We start from the raw sequence: 16,079 nt of genomic DNA on the forward strand, positions 1-16,079 counted from the left end.
ATTAATTTTGTATTATTGGTTGATCGTTCGGTGGTTTGTTCCGGGTTTTTGGGCCTGCGTCATCCTCTTCTACGTATATCCAAACAATACTCTCTCTCTCTACTCTCTTCCTCTCCCCTATTGATCCCGACCGACGAGAGAATTTGATTAGGACCTATCGTCCTAGATTTTGCCATCTCGTTTAATGGACGCTCACCACCTGCAGATCCATGCATGAAGATTGAAGGTACCTGTGTTGTTCCTCTGAATTTTTTCCTCTGAATTAATATTTTGGGTCGGCCTCTGGTTCATCACATTAGGGAACGTCTGCCTATGTGATAGGCGTGATGGCAACTCAGACGGTCTAAATTAATTCTGGAATACATTAGCACCATTGTTTGATGATGGCATAACCATGTACGGTGCCAAGGCCAAATTCAACATGCAAGCAATAATTATCGGAGTTAAGTTCACAATGTAGGCGATTCAATAAAAATAAAATTACAACAGGGCCCATCGCCGACTAAACTAAGATTGGGTTTCTTTTTCTGAGAATACTAAACTAAGATTGAGTAATAACTTGTCCCCCACACCTTAAATTTTGGCCTAGTAAAAAAAATCCTCTTCCTCTTTCCCTTCATCCCATCTAGATCCGGCTGTTCATCTCCACATTCTTTCCTCCACGTACCAGATCTGCGATGGCCGATGAGGGACTCGATGGCGGCGAGCCAACAGAGAGGCGGCTCTGCAGTGCGAATGTTTTTGGGCGGCTCGAGCGGCGGCTCCATGGATGCGACATCAGGCGGCGGCTCTGTAGTCCGGACCTCTGCCACTGCATCTCAAACTCTCGAGGCTGCCACTGCTAGCCTCTCCCGGCCGACCCTGCCGCAAGGCTCTTCTTCTGGCGTGGGCAAGCCCAACGCTCGGGATGTAGTACCTAAACAGGTTTGCAAGAATATGTCGTGTGAATTTTGTGATCGATGAATGGATGCTTCTCCTTGATATGGGGATGGCTGTCTCTTATTGTGGTATTGCATCACCTGAGCATGTCTTTACGGAGGCATAAATTAATTATTTTCTCGGTCCAATAAAAAATGTCTCAACACTAAATTTAAATGTATCTATACACTAAGTCATGTCTAGATACATCCAAATTATAACAAACTTGAGACATCTTTTGTTGAACATCTTTTGTTGAACGGAGAGTGGGTAGAAAAGTATGCCACAGAACCTTGGGTGAAACCAATCGAGGATCATTGGAATGCTGTTGCTGGTAGTCGAAAACCTGATATTTATGCTTCATGTACCTCCGGGACCCAAGAAAACTTGCAGAAAGACGTAAACTGTCGGAAGCAAAACACTACAAGCACAAACAAATCTCTGACGACTCACCGGCAACCGAATCCCAGGGAGGCCAGAACAGACGAAATCCCAGGTGCAGAATCAAAAGCTGCTCAATCAGCAGAAGATAAAACCCAAAGCCAGACAGCAACAACAGTCAACGACGGCTTTATATAGACGCAAGAAGACACCAGAACAGGCAGTTACTGTCAGCAACCTCTTCGACTGGACCGTCTTGTTGGGCTTGACTCACCTGCATTCTAAGAATTGAACCAACTACATATATCTGTAAGAGGCTACGAGAAGAACCGGCTAGGAACGAATGGGTGGCGGCTTCGGCCGAAGGCATGGTGTTAGCTTAGGAAGCTACTGTTCATCTTCCTTCTCTGAATCTCACTTCCCTCTGAGTTCCTCCAGTGAATCGTCTTGTAATTCTAAACCTTGTTCTATTGATTCGATCTAGTAGAGAGATGCTCACACTTGGTATCAGAGCCATACACCACCCTTTCAAAATTTCCCCCCAAAATCCAGAAAATCCCTCCTCGAGCTCCAATCATGGAGCACGAGATCCTGCTGATGAAGGCTATGCGAGAGTTCGCCATGGCCGACCCCAACAACTGCCACAAGGAGTGGGCTGCGTACATGGCGCTGGTGAAGGCGAAGGAGACGGCATCGTCACCTCTCCAACAAGCGCTAGCTCGCCTCCACGCTCCCGTGCACGCCCCGTCGCAACAGCGGCATCGGCGCCTTCCACCGTCGTCCCCGCCACCGGCCGCGCCGCCACGGCCACGGCCACACCCTTCCCAACGGCTCCACACGCCGAGTCGCAGAAGGACAAGTGGGCCGCTCGGTTTGAAGCCTTGTTCGACGACGCGCTTGCTGCTGTACGTGCTGAGCGGAAGGCGGCTACGAACAGTCAAGGGACTACATCGCCGACGACCTCCTCGCGGTCCGATCCGTCCGCCCCTGCAGCCGCGGCCGCGCTCGTGGGCTTGACATCGGCATCCGTCCAGCCCGTGTGTGTCGACAGGGAGACAGTTACAACCACCCCGACGGCTGCGGCCTCCGCCGCAAGGTCTGCACCCACCTCGGCGCCAACGGCTACCACTCCTGCTGCATCCGCGTGGACGGCAACGACTGAGCTCGACCTTGCGAGTTTGCGGCCCACCACGTGTTCGGCGCTTTGCTTGGGAGGCGACCTGACGGAAACTAAGACTGAAACTGTCTCGGCTGCGTGCGTGATGCATGAAGATGTCCAACACTCGGTGCTGTCTACCTCTGTCAGCGGCGCAAGACCATCTCCAATGGCGCCGACAGCCCTCATGCCTACCACCTCCTCCACGTCCTTGGTGTACCCCAGGACCATCACCGTTGCAGCAGCCTCTACGTCAAGCGTGCTTCTGGGTTGCTTCTGTGAGTTGCTATGCAAGGTGCCGCTGCATGTTAGCCTGCTGTTGCAGCCACCATGGCCTTCGTTTGCACGTTTCTATGGAGAACCGCATCAACAAGAGGCGAGGGCATCTTCAGTGGTTGATGGTATGCAGTTTGCTTCTACATTACCATTGCTTCCGTGGAATCCAGGTGGTTATTTTCAAGGAAATAGGGCCATGTTGTTTGTTATGTTTACTACTGCTAGTGGAGGTTTCCCATTTGACCAGGCCATTAAATTTCAATACAGTTCTAGCAATACGAGCTTGACATCACTGTGGGATCCTGGGAAATTAGCAGTTGATGGTTATCAGTGCATAGTTGGCTCTCATTCTATTGCAGTTCTATATCCTTCCATTACTTCTGAAATTCATTGGAACAGTCGAACGGTACCTAGCAAGTGTAGTTCTTGGTTCGACACTATGGCACCATATTTTCCTTGTCTGATCTCAGAAAAATTTGAAGCTATTCACGATAATAGTTACAAGCAGAAGATGCTATGGAGGAGCACTGAGGATAGACCTATCTTGCTGCAGTTCATTGGTGGTTTGCCTGAGAATTCTTGGTTCAGAAAGTTTAGCTGCAAGGGGAATCAGCTACTCATGGTCTTATTTGCTGCATTATTGTCTCTTATTGATATTGTTGCTGATCTGCATCATCATTGTTCAAGTGGCATCGTCATTCTTCATAAAGGAACTGATACATCTGATTCTCTGGCATCCATAAGTTTGGTGGTCTATACTACACGTGCAGATCTGAATTTTTTCTCCAAAAGTTTCAGGATGGTGCTAGTTTTTACAGCAACCATTGTCTACAACACTAAGTCAGCACAACCATTCTGCTTCTTGGACAATATGATGACGAGGAATTCATGTTTTATTCTTCGCATTGCTCCAGCAGAATATAGCAGTACTCCTACTCTTGATATTGTGAATGCATTTCCACCTCTGCAAGCTACTGTGTTATGCAACAGAGAAGACATTCAGCAACGACATGCCTGCTCATTGTTGTTTGAGCTGCTGCAGTGGATGATTGCTTGGCTATTTCATACAAGATTCTTGCAGCAGACCACTCTGTTTTACACCCCTGGAGAGGCTCCACTGTATGAATAATTTCGGTGGGTTATTGCTTGGTGGATCTCCCCTGTCACCTCTGGTGGAACACCACTACAAGGACTGCCTCATTCTAAAACTGGTAAATTCTCTTGGGCGTACCTTCAAGCTCCACAAGCACTGCAACTGAAATGGGCTCATGATGAACTGGTTCTCAAATGGATTCGACTCGCCCCGCGTGCATCATGGGACCCTGGGGATTGTCAGCGACCTCTTCGATTGGATGGGCTAATGGGCCACCTGGATCCTAAGAATTGAACCAACTACGTATACCTGGAAGAGGCTACGAGAAGAACCGGCTAGGAACAAATGGGTGGCGGCTTCGGCCGAAGGCATGGTGTTAGCTTAGGAAGCTACTGTTCATCTTCCTCCTCTGAATCTCTGACTTCCACTTCCCTCTGAGTTCCTCCAGTGAATCGTCTTTTAATCCTAAAATCTTGTTTTATTGAGTCGATCTAGAGGTGCTCACAGTTACTGACTTATAAAAATGCCAGCACACGGGCACATGAGAGCTCTAGAGAGCCAGCACATCGACCAAACAACACGTGTTGACGTGCATGCATTCCTCCGGACTTACACACAAACCGTCCAACTCCAGGCCGGCAAACTGATAAACAAAAACAGACAGCAACAACCTCCGTGGCGCAACGAGGAGGCGAAGAAACCACCTTAGTTGTTTGTTTTTTGGAAATTGTCATTAGTTGTTTGCGTGGAGTAGTCAGGGACATTGTGCAAAACATGCTCACGTCAATGACGTCGCAGTCGTAGGCAGCTAACGTCAATGGCACCCAAAACCATCGACCGGAGGTTCGGTCCTTGTGAGCTAAATAGCTAGGCGCTAGCTAGGCTAGGCTATAGTAAGCATACATGAATGAGCATGACAGACACCTACACCGGTAAACGGCATATGGTCGCATGGATGTAGATGGCTGTACGAACTCCACTACCAGAAGCCTTGTGTGCGTGCAAGATTTACTTCTTTTGCTCCAAAATGTAAGGAAAATAGTTTTTGTTTTGTTTGACTGATCAAACTTCAATCAACCTTATAACAAAAACTATCAACATCCATGATTTCAAGATCATTGGATTCAATGCAAAATATCTCTTCATAGTATATTGATTTGAACTCTACATGTCAGATATTTTTCGCCGCTAGCTGATTAAACGACAGGATGTTTGACGGTCAACAAAAGTTATACACCATATATTAATTTGCAATAGGGAGTACTATGTTTTTAACCTACTATAACAGATTTGAGATGTCTGATTATCGTAGGCAACTACTGCAAATATATATGTAGTTATCTGTGGTCGTCGTATATATTTCAGGCGTGCCGGGGTGAACCTCCTGGAGACCGGGGCAAAGCTACTTGCTCTTCTCCATGCCCTTGCTATGTGCATGGATTGTGGCATCGATTTTGGGCACTCGACTCTGAATCAATGCCGACCAAATTCGATGTTGGACATGTCGGGTTGGCGGATTCATCCATGTTATGGCCATCGAGGCTCATCTTGGAGGGCATCGTTGGCAAGGAGCCGCATGACGATGACCTCTCGACCTATCGGGAGCCAAGAGATCCCGCATCTCGCATTTGCTAGGGGAAGAAAAGGACGTTGTCATATGAGTATGTTTGTGCTTTATGTCGGTGAGACACGGCATGGGACAAAGTTGCAGGGTAGGACACCATCCGTGAGACACAAGGCAGCCACCACGTGGCACAAACGCAGGACAACTACGGGACACGACTACAAGACATAACTTTATTTATCTTTATCCGAGTCGGTGGTCATCAATTCACCCTACCAAGACTACTCCGCAGCTTGTTAGAGGATCGTCACTTGATTACCACCCATTTGAAGGTAGTGCATTTATGTATCATGATCTTTTGATTGGGTTTTCTTTTATATTTTTGGGATAAATATTTCTTCAATAAATGTTTGAGAAATCTTATTTAGCATAAAATTAGAAAAAACGATCACATGAATATTTAAAATGACTCATACATGTAATATTCCTTTTTAATTCGGTAGCGACATGCGTGCATTTAGCAAGTTTAAAATAAAGACATAAGACATAACTACTGATGAGGACATGGCAGCCCCATCTTCTCATGTGTTTAAGCTTGGTTCTTTTATTACTGAGGTGCCTCATGTTGGTCCAAAGAAGGATAAAGTGAATCCCAATTTCAGGACACCTCCATGTTTATTTCGATTTGGTCAGTGAGCATGGCCAAGGACATTTAAAAGTATGGGCGTTTTAGGCTTTGTGTTTTTGTCTCTATGTTTGAGTTAGGTTCAAATAGACTTGTTTTTAATTACTTTTTGTTAGGAGAGTTGAAGTGTTTTTGGATCGGGGTCTTGTCCCACCGAACAGGTTTTTGGGCCACCTATATAAGGGGGTCGATGATCTAGGGTTGAGGGAGTTTTATTTTTTGGATCAATTTGTGAAACTATGAGATTAATAGAAAAGCTTCCCATGTCAGGGGAGCACCAAAATCTGTGATTGCTTGCTGATCCGAGTGGATCTTGATCGCTATTGGGCATGGAGTGGATCTTAATCAACTCAACGCCTGAGAATTAGGATTTGGCAATTTGGGTTCTCACCAAATTGACTTATCTTGGTGCTGCAACTACGATCGCCGTGAAAGATTGGGGCACAACCATATCAACTACCACATTGGGCAGGATTATCTTGAGAATTTAGTTTTGAAACTTTGTCTTCATTTTTTCGAGGAAGTTATAAAGCTCTGTCATGAGAAAGTTAACAATTAAAGTAGATTGTAATTAGATGCTTAGTTTAAAAGTTACCACATTTTGAATTTATGACGTACTCCCTTCATTTCATAATTCTTGTTTCAAATTTGCGTAAAATGAATGTATCTATTTAAAAAAATGTCTAGATAGATGTAATATTTTCATAAGAATTATGAAACGGAGGAAGCAGTAATCTCATCTCTTGTCGTCTCTGGTCCTGGCAGGGTACCCATTTTCCTTCGTAGGAAGACCGTGTTTTTTTTTTTGGCGCGGGGGGTCCGGCTGGGAATTATAGCCACTGGGCCAAATGGGCTGGAGAAGACCTAGTAAGCTGCGCACGGGAAGCCCTCTACTCCTCTAGCGCGGGCTTAAAGGCTAACTCACACACAAAACACACACGACACAACTGGTACTACTACGGTACTACCTCCCCTCAAAACAGGAACAGAACACACAACTGGTAGCGGTTTTTCCATTCGCATTTCCCTCCCAACCTCCCAGCGATCGATCCATCGAACTCCATGGAACCTCCTCAGCCTCCTCCACCCCCACCCCCGCCGCCGCGCCGCCACGAGATGTCCCTGACGCTCACCCTGGCGCTGCCCCCTCCCGCGCTGATGACGATCCCGTCGAAGCCGCGGAGGGTGGCCCGGTGCTCGCCCACCGCCACCGGCGCCGACAGCAGCACGCCGCCTTCGCCGTGCACCGAGTGCGGCAAGCGGTTCCCGTCCTGGAAGGCGCTCTTCGGCCACATGCGCTGCCACCCGGACCGCCAGTGGCGCGGCATCACGCCCCCGCCCTACCTCGTCCGCGCCCCACCGGGTCCGGGGGCCTCCGGGCAGTGCTTCAGCGTGCAGGAGCGCGAGGTCGCCGCCAGCCTCCTCATGCTCTCCTCCGGGAAGGGGAAGAAGAAGACCGCCGCCGCTTCTGCTTCCGCTTCTCCTGGTCCTAGCGCGACGACGGCGGAGAACTGCGAGGAGCACAGATGCGGCGTGTGCGACCGAGGGTTCGCGAGCGGGCAGGCGCTGGGAGGCCACAAGCGGTGCCACTGGGAGAGGGCCGCCTGCGCAGCGGTGATCGGCGGCAATGGCGCAGGCAGCAGCGGAGCCGCGTCAATGTCAGTGCAGGCGGCTGCGGCGGCGGCAGGGGCCGCGCTTGATCTCAACCTGCCACCGCCGGTGCGGGAGAGCGACCAACCCGGCAGCAGCCTGAACGAGATGCTGGATTTGAAGCTTGGCTATTAACTATGGGTCATAGGTTTGATATTTGACAGAATGCCGCCTTCTGTTTCGCGCTTGACAAAAATGCACTTCTGTCAAAGTGCAACGAAAAAAGGAGGCATTTGTCAAATTTGCCTCCAATATATATGTATGCATGTAAGTAATGTATATGTACGACGTATATTGATGTTTGCTGTTTGCCTTTTCTTTTAGGTGTTGCTGATTCAGAAAGGGCGTTTTCTTATCTTTCTGAACTGGCTTTGTATTGCTCTGGACTTAGTAAGATGTACTGACTGTAGAATACCCAGCAGTGTGTACAAATGTATGATGTTTAGCTAATGTACAAGTGACATCTACTAATAATATGATTTTCCTTCTTCTGATTATGGGTCATGTCCTCTCTCCAGTTTTTTATGTGATAAATCCTAAAAACCAGTTGTGTACTAGTAGTTGTCGTAGTTCCAAAAAAAAGTGACTGCAAGGATGCCAAGACAACACCTATTATAGAATTGAGTAAGTAATTCAGTAGAAGCTTTTTTGTGTGGAATTGTAATTAAGTAGAAGCTGCTGACTGCTGAGCGTGCATGTCACTCACTTCCTGATATATTGTGTAATACTAGCAAGAACCTGAAGGTTGCATTAGTGCATTAGTGCAGCACTAAATGTCATGCATGTGGCTTTTCTTCCCAAGATAGCAATTTTGTCCATCAACAAGATGTCAAGATTGGAAATAATGATCTATTTCTTGTCCTTCTTTTACCAGCGGCAGGTGTTGATCTTCTTTTTATGACAGTGATTTCATCATGCGTGCAAAAGGGATAACGGCATGTGTTGTAGTTCTGGTCAAAACAAGGCGTTGTGCAAGCAGTATTTCTGCTTTTCATGCTAAAAAAAGGATGTGTTCTTTCACGGCAACGTGATGCCATGCCCTGCATGGACGTTGCGCAGAGCAGCAATTGCAATTCACAAAATGGAGCATCTGATACACTCGGAGGTTTCATCGATCGGGTTTTTGCATACATCGAATATAGAAACTTTTGAAATATCTCTTCTGCACTACTGAGATGTCTGAAACTGCTGTAAAAAAAAGATCTCTGAAATTTGTTTAATGCTTGTCTAGCAATCCAGAGCCCAGATCCAAAATTTCCAGTGTGAGAACAGAGACAGCAAAACGTTTGTTGGTGCCGGAGGAGCACAAGTAAATTCAACAGAAAGGTAATAGCAAATTCAAGTCCTGTAAGCACTTATCATGCACGGGCATCACGAGATAAATTGATCAGAATTCCATTGGCAAACTGATTAAATAAAAACATTGGACAACCTCCAAATAGTTTACAGACGGCAAGAAGTTCAGGTACACGTACACCAGCAGAAAACTAACCCGCAGCACCTTTTACCCCATAAAACTCGTCTGCTGCCCATAAAACTCGTCTGCTGCAACCTTAGAAATTCCCAACATGCTATCACCTCACAAGAAAACTGAGCGCACAAAACACTAACAATGTATGACTTTGCACTGCAAAAATTTATCATTCATTGGATAGAACATAAGACTGCATCAACCATGCAGATGATTCATACAAGCTTTGAGCTCCTTTATATCGAACCAGCCAGTAGCAACATAGAGCTAGCATCTTCTAGTTGTATACTGGCACATAGAGCTGGCACCTTGTAGTCGAATATTGGTCTTCTATGCAAAGTGTAACACAATTGAAGCAAATCACAAGCATGAAATGTTCACTTGCTCCATAGCATGGCAATATTGCCTAATTGACAATGCAAAAAAAACAAGTATTGGCTAATGTGTGCGCAATAGAGTACAGTTATCAGTAGTTGAATGATGCAGGTGTTATGTTTAATATGGATGTCTATGAGATTATATTATTTAAAGCCTATTGTATACAAGTGATGATTCAAATGAAATGCCACACCTTAAACCAGTTTGCAACAAGAACCAGCATACTTTGACTAGGAACACAGATTAATGAATTAATAATATATCAAGAGAATGGTAGATGGAAATGACCATGATATATGTATGTCGTAAGAATAAGAAAGAAAATTTAATTGTGTTAATGATCAAATGTTTATCACTAAAATGAGGCATGCTTATAATTGGAAACAAGATTGTATGTCTTGTATTTTGAATTGGGGGGTGTATACACTTTTCTACAATCAGTTCTTGCCTCTCTGCACAAGCCAACTATACATTTTTGACATATTTATTAAATGGGATGTGCGGTAAAGATGCAACCTGGAAAATAGCCCATGTCAAAATAGAACTGTCACATGATAGTAAAATAAGGTATGACAAGGACAAATATTTAGTTTGCACGATTCCTAAACAACAAAAAATTAACTATAAGTGCCTATTAAGATGTGACAAAATAATGGTTTTCATGACAAAAGAAAGACTATCCTACCCTATTCTTATGAGCAATCCAATCCTCATTCTTATGAGCGATCCAAAGTTTGCACTTGCCCTAACAATTGCTCTAGTTCATGTTGCTTCTTTTCGACCAATTAGCAACTGTAAGAACTCGACATATTCAGGTATCTCATATGTAGCATGCTTAACGTTTCTAAATGAAACATGAACTGAATAAATAGATACTCCCTCCAATCCATAATAAGTGTCCCCAGTTTGTACTAAGTTAGTACAAATTTTGTACTAAGTGGATGGCACTTTTTATGGATCGGAAGGAGTATATAGCAGGTAGCGCAGTAAGTTACTGATTTAAAACTACAAGTCGGCACAGAAATATGAAGAATACTGGTACTCAAAGAGACTTATCCAATAAATAGAACCCCATGCTACGTTGCATATGGAAATGTTCAAAAGTGCTGACGATGTATTCACGCCGTGAATGATAAATGTCTATCATATCCATTGCATAGTTAGAACCAGGACATCAGAAGCTTCAATAATGGGTCAACAATTTCTTCGCAAAACAAGCTTAAGGGTTATTCTTATTGAGCCAAAGTCTCAAAAAAGAAGAAGCTGTGTGCAGATGAAACAAGGTTAAAAACAATGATATCAGCAGAGTCACCAATGTGCGAACCAACATCACAAGTCTCAGCCTAGCTTGGGAAATTCGGCTAGCCTACCAAAGGACTGTATAAACTTCACTCATCATATTGGAGCTACAACAACTATCACAAGGCACCCTACCTCCCATGGAAAGGGAACCAAACAACCCTTCTTGTATGCCAAATGTTGTAACAGTGTGACTATACATGGGTTGCACACTGAGGGCAAAAACTGTACATACATGCATTGTCAAGTTCTCTCTCCCTCGTCTGAATTATATATCATCCAAGCATAAATTGGACGATCAAGAGAACTACAAACACCTACTATGCCAACACAGGCCCTGTTGTGTGCGATGAATGCGCATTATGAGGCATGAATTATACCTCTTCATGTATTGCAGCACCAGTGTAACACTGTCAACCAATCGTTGCTTGAATCAATTGAGAGCAGTTGCCACATCCTCGAGTCCAAATTGGCGGCCACCCAATCGTGACTCCTTACACCTTGCTGTGAAGTAAAACATCAGCCACACCACCATGAAGTACACCTCTGCAAATGAGTGGAGGAACCCGCCAAGAACCTTCCCACCAAATGTCACCAGAATGAGTCGCCCCATGCTGCCACACACCACTGTCTCCCAGCACTTGATCAGTGTAGCGTCGGTTGCCATCAGTGACACAAGATAACAGCCTTCCTTCACAGCGTTACGACCAGGCGGACGAGGATCACGATCCATGGCGACCACCCATGGCACTACCGTGAATAACACCGAGACAACTGCATCAAGAAGAGCCCACGCAATGAAGAACCCATCGAGCTCTGGGCCTGAAATGGCAGCAGTGAGCCATGGGTTGGCGGATGCCGAGAAAGGCATGAGTTTGGCAACAACAAAGAGCCTGAACAGCTGTGCCTGGTCATGCACGTCGGCGAAGAACCACAGGCAGAGCATCTGCACAACCGCATCCCGAGTTGCCCACCTTAGGAATGCGAACCCCGTGAGCCGCTTGGCACCCATTGCAGCGCCGGAGAGGAAGAACCCTCGCCGCCGTTCAGGCAAGTAGCGCCCCGCTACAGATGCGAACACTGTTCCGAGAGCGATGGAATGCACGGTGATGTACCCGAGGATAGCGAGCACATGTGCGGACGAGAGGAGCGCGAGGAGGTTGATGATGGCCGCGGCGTCACGCCTTGTCAAGTCGAGCAGCCGGAGCTCACCACCCCGGGGCGAGGCAGGCTTCGGTGAGGAGGTATCATTGTGGACGGCAAGGAAGAAGGGGGAAGCGGATGCCGAAAGCTGCTGGGAGAGGGGTATGGGGTAGGGTTTGGGGATGGAGAAGGAGGTGAAGAAGATGTTGTGGTGGGAAGCGTTGCGCCAGTGGGAGGTTTCCGAGGAAGCCGGGTCCAGGGGGCCAACGAGGAAGTCGTCGTCGGAGAGGGAGGACGAGGAGGAGGTGAAAGGGGACCGGCGACGGGGCAGGTGGTGCTGGGGAGGCAGCGGGGAGGGCGGTGCGGGAGGGGAGAGGCGGAGGAGGAGGGAGCGGAGGGCGGGATCGCGGTCGGCGAAGGAGGAAAGGCGAAGCGTGCCAGCGAGGAGGGCCGACCGGAAGAGGAGGAGCAGGAGCGCCGCGAGGAGGAGAGGCGGGAGGGAGGCCGGGTGGAGGAGGTGCGCAGCCGCTCGGCGAAGGACGCGGCCGCCCGTGCGCGCGTCCAGGCTCGGCGCCGGCGGCGCGGGCGCGGCGGCTGGCGGCATGGCGGTCGGGCTGTGGGGATCGGCGAGGCGCGGCGAGCGAATGGGGAATCGGCGATGCGGAGGTTGACGCGCGGGTGACGAAGGAGACTGGAGACACAAGCTCGGGCTCGGGCTTGAGGTTGGGCTCGGGCTCGGGCTCGGGCTTGAGGTTGGGCTTGGGCTTGAGATTGGGCCAGGCTGGTTGCTTGGGGTAGTAACCATTATTTGGGTGTTGTGTGGATTATGATTTCGGCTAGTCTTTCTCGCGCTGTTACGTGGTATACTTCCTCCGTCCACGAATGAGCGTACGTTTGAGGTTTTTTAAGAAAATTAAGCATTGAGTTAGAAAACGCATTGGAAATGTGCCAAACATCATCTCTTTCATCTTTAATTCTCTCACCTCCAATGAGATAAGTGCATGAAGAAATGTTATTGGATTTGATTTCCGTGTAATAAGAGGGGCATTTTCCTTTAGTCTAAAGCGCTTCGGATGATAAAAAGTACACTCTTTTGTGAACAAATTTTAACCAAACGTACAATTATTTGTGGACGGAGGGAGTACGCTTTGGGTTGGGATGCGAGGAAAAGTTGGGTCTTTTGGGGAGAAAAGCTTTACTTATTTAAATTGGTGTTTTTATAGTGTTTCTAGAGTATTATCGACTCCAAATTGAAAAACACTAGAAATCTCAAATGATTGTTTAATAGTTAGGGATTAGCTATGGTTTATGCCTGTATGGATAGCCGAGCCTTGTATCATCGCACCTATCACGTTATATTAGTGAATTTTGGTTTGCTAGTTGTCATGTTCTTGTTGTGTGTGTTTTTAGTAATCACCGGGGGCTCCCCATCTGCATATACTAGATGATGTCCCACACGTTGTCGCGAAACGTTTAAGTTAACATACTTGGTGAAATTGAGTACTAACAAAAGAATATCCGAGATTAAAACATATACTCACTCCGTCCAACAAAGGATGTCTCAACTTTGACTAAATTTGAATGCATCTATACACTAAGTCATGTCTAGATACATCCAAATTTTAACAAACTTGAGACATCTTTTGTTGGACGGAGAGAGTATAATGAAGTTGTATGATAGATTACTCACTTGGTGGGGATAGCTTGATGGAAAGTGAAAGTAGCATCCATATATGTATAAAAAATATGAGTTTTCCATTAAATAGGTATGAACAAATGAATATTGTGATGATATGGCATGCTTGCATGTTGAGAGAAATCAAGTAGCGTGATTTTTCTATTTAGATATAGAAGATTATCCAAAGAGGGACTCGAGGAGTCCGAAGTTGTCTCGGACACCCTTGGAGTTCCTAGGACGAGAAACTGCCTTTTTGTGTCACTGGCCTAAAGCGATTTGTCCATATAGTTAGGTCTGAAATAATATTAAAATTTACGACCAAGGAGGGAACAATTGATTTCCTAAAACTTGACATTTCTGGTGTCCCAGATCCTCCGTAATATAATTAGTTTGACTGATGGCCAGGAGTTTCAGACGTCTCTCTTTGAGTCATTATGTGAAGATGTGTCCATATCCGAGAGGACGCCATGCACGTGAAAAATATGTGGTCTGCATCTTCACATGGGGCACTGCAGTGGGTGCACAATGTGTCAAAGATGATTGATTACCTGAATAGGTTTGCTCTGGGGTTGAGGCGGTCGAGGTAGAGCAGTCAGACGAATACCTTGGGGACGGTTGTTTCCTAGACGTGCAGAAGAGTTGGGCATGTTCGCGGGTAGCATAACGGTGTAGATTCATTTGGAGCTGAAAAGTGTTCCCAGGTATCGTGAGTTTTGCTAACACAGAACTTCAACAAATGTAATTTAAGTTTTTTTTCGAAAAGGAAAAAATACCCGGCCTCTGCATTTATGGATGCACACAGCCATAAAATGTTATTCAAGTATCAAGGACTTTAAAAGAGACATGGATTGGAGTTGGAGGCACAAACCAATGAGGCTATATTTATTTATTTTAATTTTAATCTTATCTCACATCTTAAAATTATTTTTTATACTTTTTCCGTTCCATATTAACTATTCAGTGTCCAAATATTACATGTATCTATACGTTTTTTAGATATATATACATACATATTTTGGTAAATTTGAGTCACTTGATATGGGATGAAGGAGTACATAGTATCTTTTTATATAATTTACTTATATATATTCGTCGTATTCCCGCATGATTGTTTTTTTTTAAAAATGCCTCTCGTGTCTCTGTATTCGTATCATCCCCGTAATCGAAAATTGTATATAAGCGCATGCCTCTGTGTGTTGTATATACACAGTTAGTCTGGTCGATGCATAGCATCTTCGAGGAAACACTCTTCCATAAGAAAAGTAACGTCCGAGATGATTATCATCTACCATAGCTATCTCTGTTTAAACGAGTTTGCACCTCTTCTTACAAAGAAATCAAAAGTAAAGACACACGAGTAGTCTACTGTCTAGTCCGTCTTGGAAGAACCGATGATTGCAACCTGAGCTTCAAAGCAGCACTTTGTTTTCATGAGATAACCCTTTGACGAGTCCTTGAATTCCTCCAGCGTCATGAACTTGTCCCATCCCCACATCGGGGCATTCTTTGAGAATTGGCACCGGCCTACAATTCCCCAAACAAACAATGTGTCAATGAGGAAATGTGGTATAAATTAGCATCTCTCAACTACAGCCCATTGCACAAAATTTCTGCTAAACACAGCGAACCTGTCAATTTACGGTGCTTGCCGGTTTCCTGGTCTTTGACGCATATGCTTAATTCGACCATGGTTCTGGAGTTCTGATGGCGTGTCTCTGGCATCTTCATATTCAGGGCCAAGTAGAGGTAGTTCTCATTGTTACTGGATCCAGATGATTGGATAATGATGGAACTGAAATTGGAGAGCTCAAATAGGTAAGTCCTTTTTTTTTTAACCATTTTTTCATGAGCTCTTTTACGGTAATTGGCGAGTACTTTTCAGTACTTCTCAGTGCTTCTGCGAGAATTAATTCGGTCCGTTGATTATCGGGTTACTGACGTTGCCCGCAAAAATTGGATCTTATTGGGCTCATGCGGCCCGATCGTTCAGTTTTGTGGCTCATGTGGACATCTGGGCTCTTGACATCGACACACACGAAGCGGCCAGCAGGCGCTTCCTCTCATGCTGCCGCCGCCACCTCTCCTCCTGCCTCATGGAGCCTCCATCTCCTCCCTCTCCTTCCGCCCTCATGTAGACCCTGCTATCGCGGCTCGATCCCTCAGTCCCAGCGGCGCCGTCGGGGCCGTGGTGGCAGCGGCCGACATGGCGGAGGAGGCGGAAGCGCCGTCGCCCAAGGCGCTGTGGCTGAACGTGATGACGACGACACTGAGGCGGCTTAGATTGGCGTCCTGAAGCACCGGCTCAAGAGCACCATGTCCAGGAAGCCCATTGTTGGAGCACGGGTCTTCGGCAACGGGGATGCCGAGCACCCCCTTTTTTGGTTCGG

The 16,079-nt window shown here is 46.3% G+C and overlaps 3 protein-coding genes across 4 annotated transcripts; 2 read left to right on the top strand and 1 right to left on the bottom strand.

Moving 5' to 3' along the window:
- Positions 1-1,220: 1,220 nt before the first annotated feature.
- On the top strand, positions 1,221-3,166 carry LOC106866328 (mucin-5AC). Of its 2 annotated transcripts, none has more exons than XM_024460472.1 (2): positions 1,221-2,856; positions 2,999-3,166. In XM_024460472.1, exons 1-2 carry the CDS (start codon positions 1,791-1,793, stop codon positions 3,016-3,018), a joined length of 1,086 nt encoding a protein of 361 aa, XP_024316240.1. In that variant the 5' UTR covers positions 1,221-1,790; the 3' UTR covers positions 3,019-3,166. The 2 variants fall into 2 exon arrangements, with proteins under 2 accessions (XP_024316240.1, XP_014755793.1); XM_014900307.2 differs by having other exon boundaries at positions 1,222-2,901.
- A 4,023-nt stretch (positions 3,167-7,189) lies between these two features.
- On the top strand, positions 7,190-7,858 carry LOC112271668 (zinc finger protein ZAT3-like). The gene has a single exon (XM_024461412.1). It carries the CDS (start codon positions 7,190-7,192, stop codon positions 7,856-7,858), a length of 669 nt encoding a protein of 222 aa, XP_024317180.1.
- Positions 7,859-10,690: 2,832 nt separating this feature from the next.
- Positions 10,691-12,677, bottom strand: LOC100827389. Its single transcript, XM_010236522.3, is given in 2 exon segments — positions 10,691-10,712; positions 11,252-12,677. Coding segments are annotated over 2 exon segments (1,389 nt in total). The 5' UTR covers positions 12,619-12,677.
- Between the last annotated feature and the right edge of the window lie 3,402 nt (positions 12,678-16,079).

Source organism: Brachypodium distachyon, chromosome 3, assembly GCF_000005505.3.
Source record: "Brachypodium distachyon strain Bd21 chromosome 3, Brachypodium_distachyon_v3.0, whole genome shotgun sequence".
Lineage (NCBI taxonomy): Eukaryota > Viridiplantae > Streptophyta > Magnoliopsida > Poales > Poaceae > Brachypodium > Brachypodium distachyon.

What these genes read in the sequence shown, in the direction of transcription:
- LOC106866328 (XM_014900307.2), top strand. Translation starts at nt 1,791, where the DNA reads ATGCTCACACTTGGTATCAGAGCCATACACCACCCTTTCAAAATTTCC. An exon ending in ATTGCTTCCGTGGAATCCAG is followed by an intron (nt 2,902 to 2,998) that starts GTGGTTATTTTC and finishes ATTTCAATACAG; the next exon opens with TTCTAGCAATACGAGCTTGA.
- LOC112271668 (XM_024461412.1), top strand. Translation starts at nt 7,190, where the DNA reads ATGTCCCTGACGCTCACCCTGGCGCTGCCCCCTCCCGCGCTGATGACG.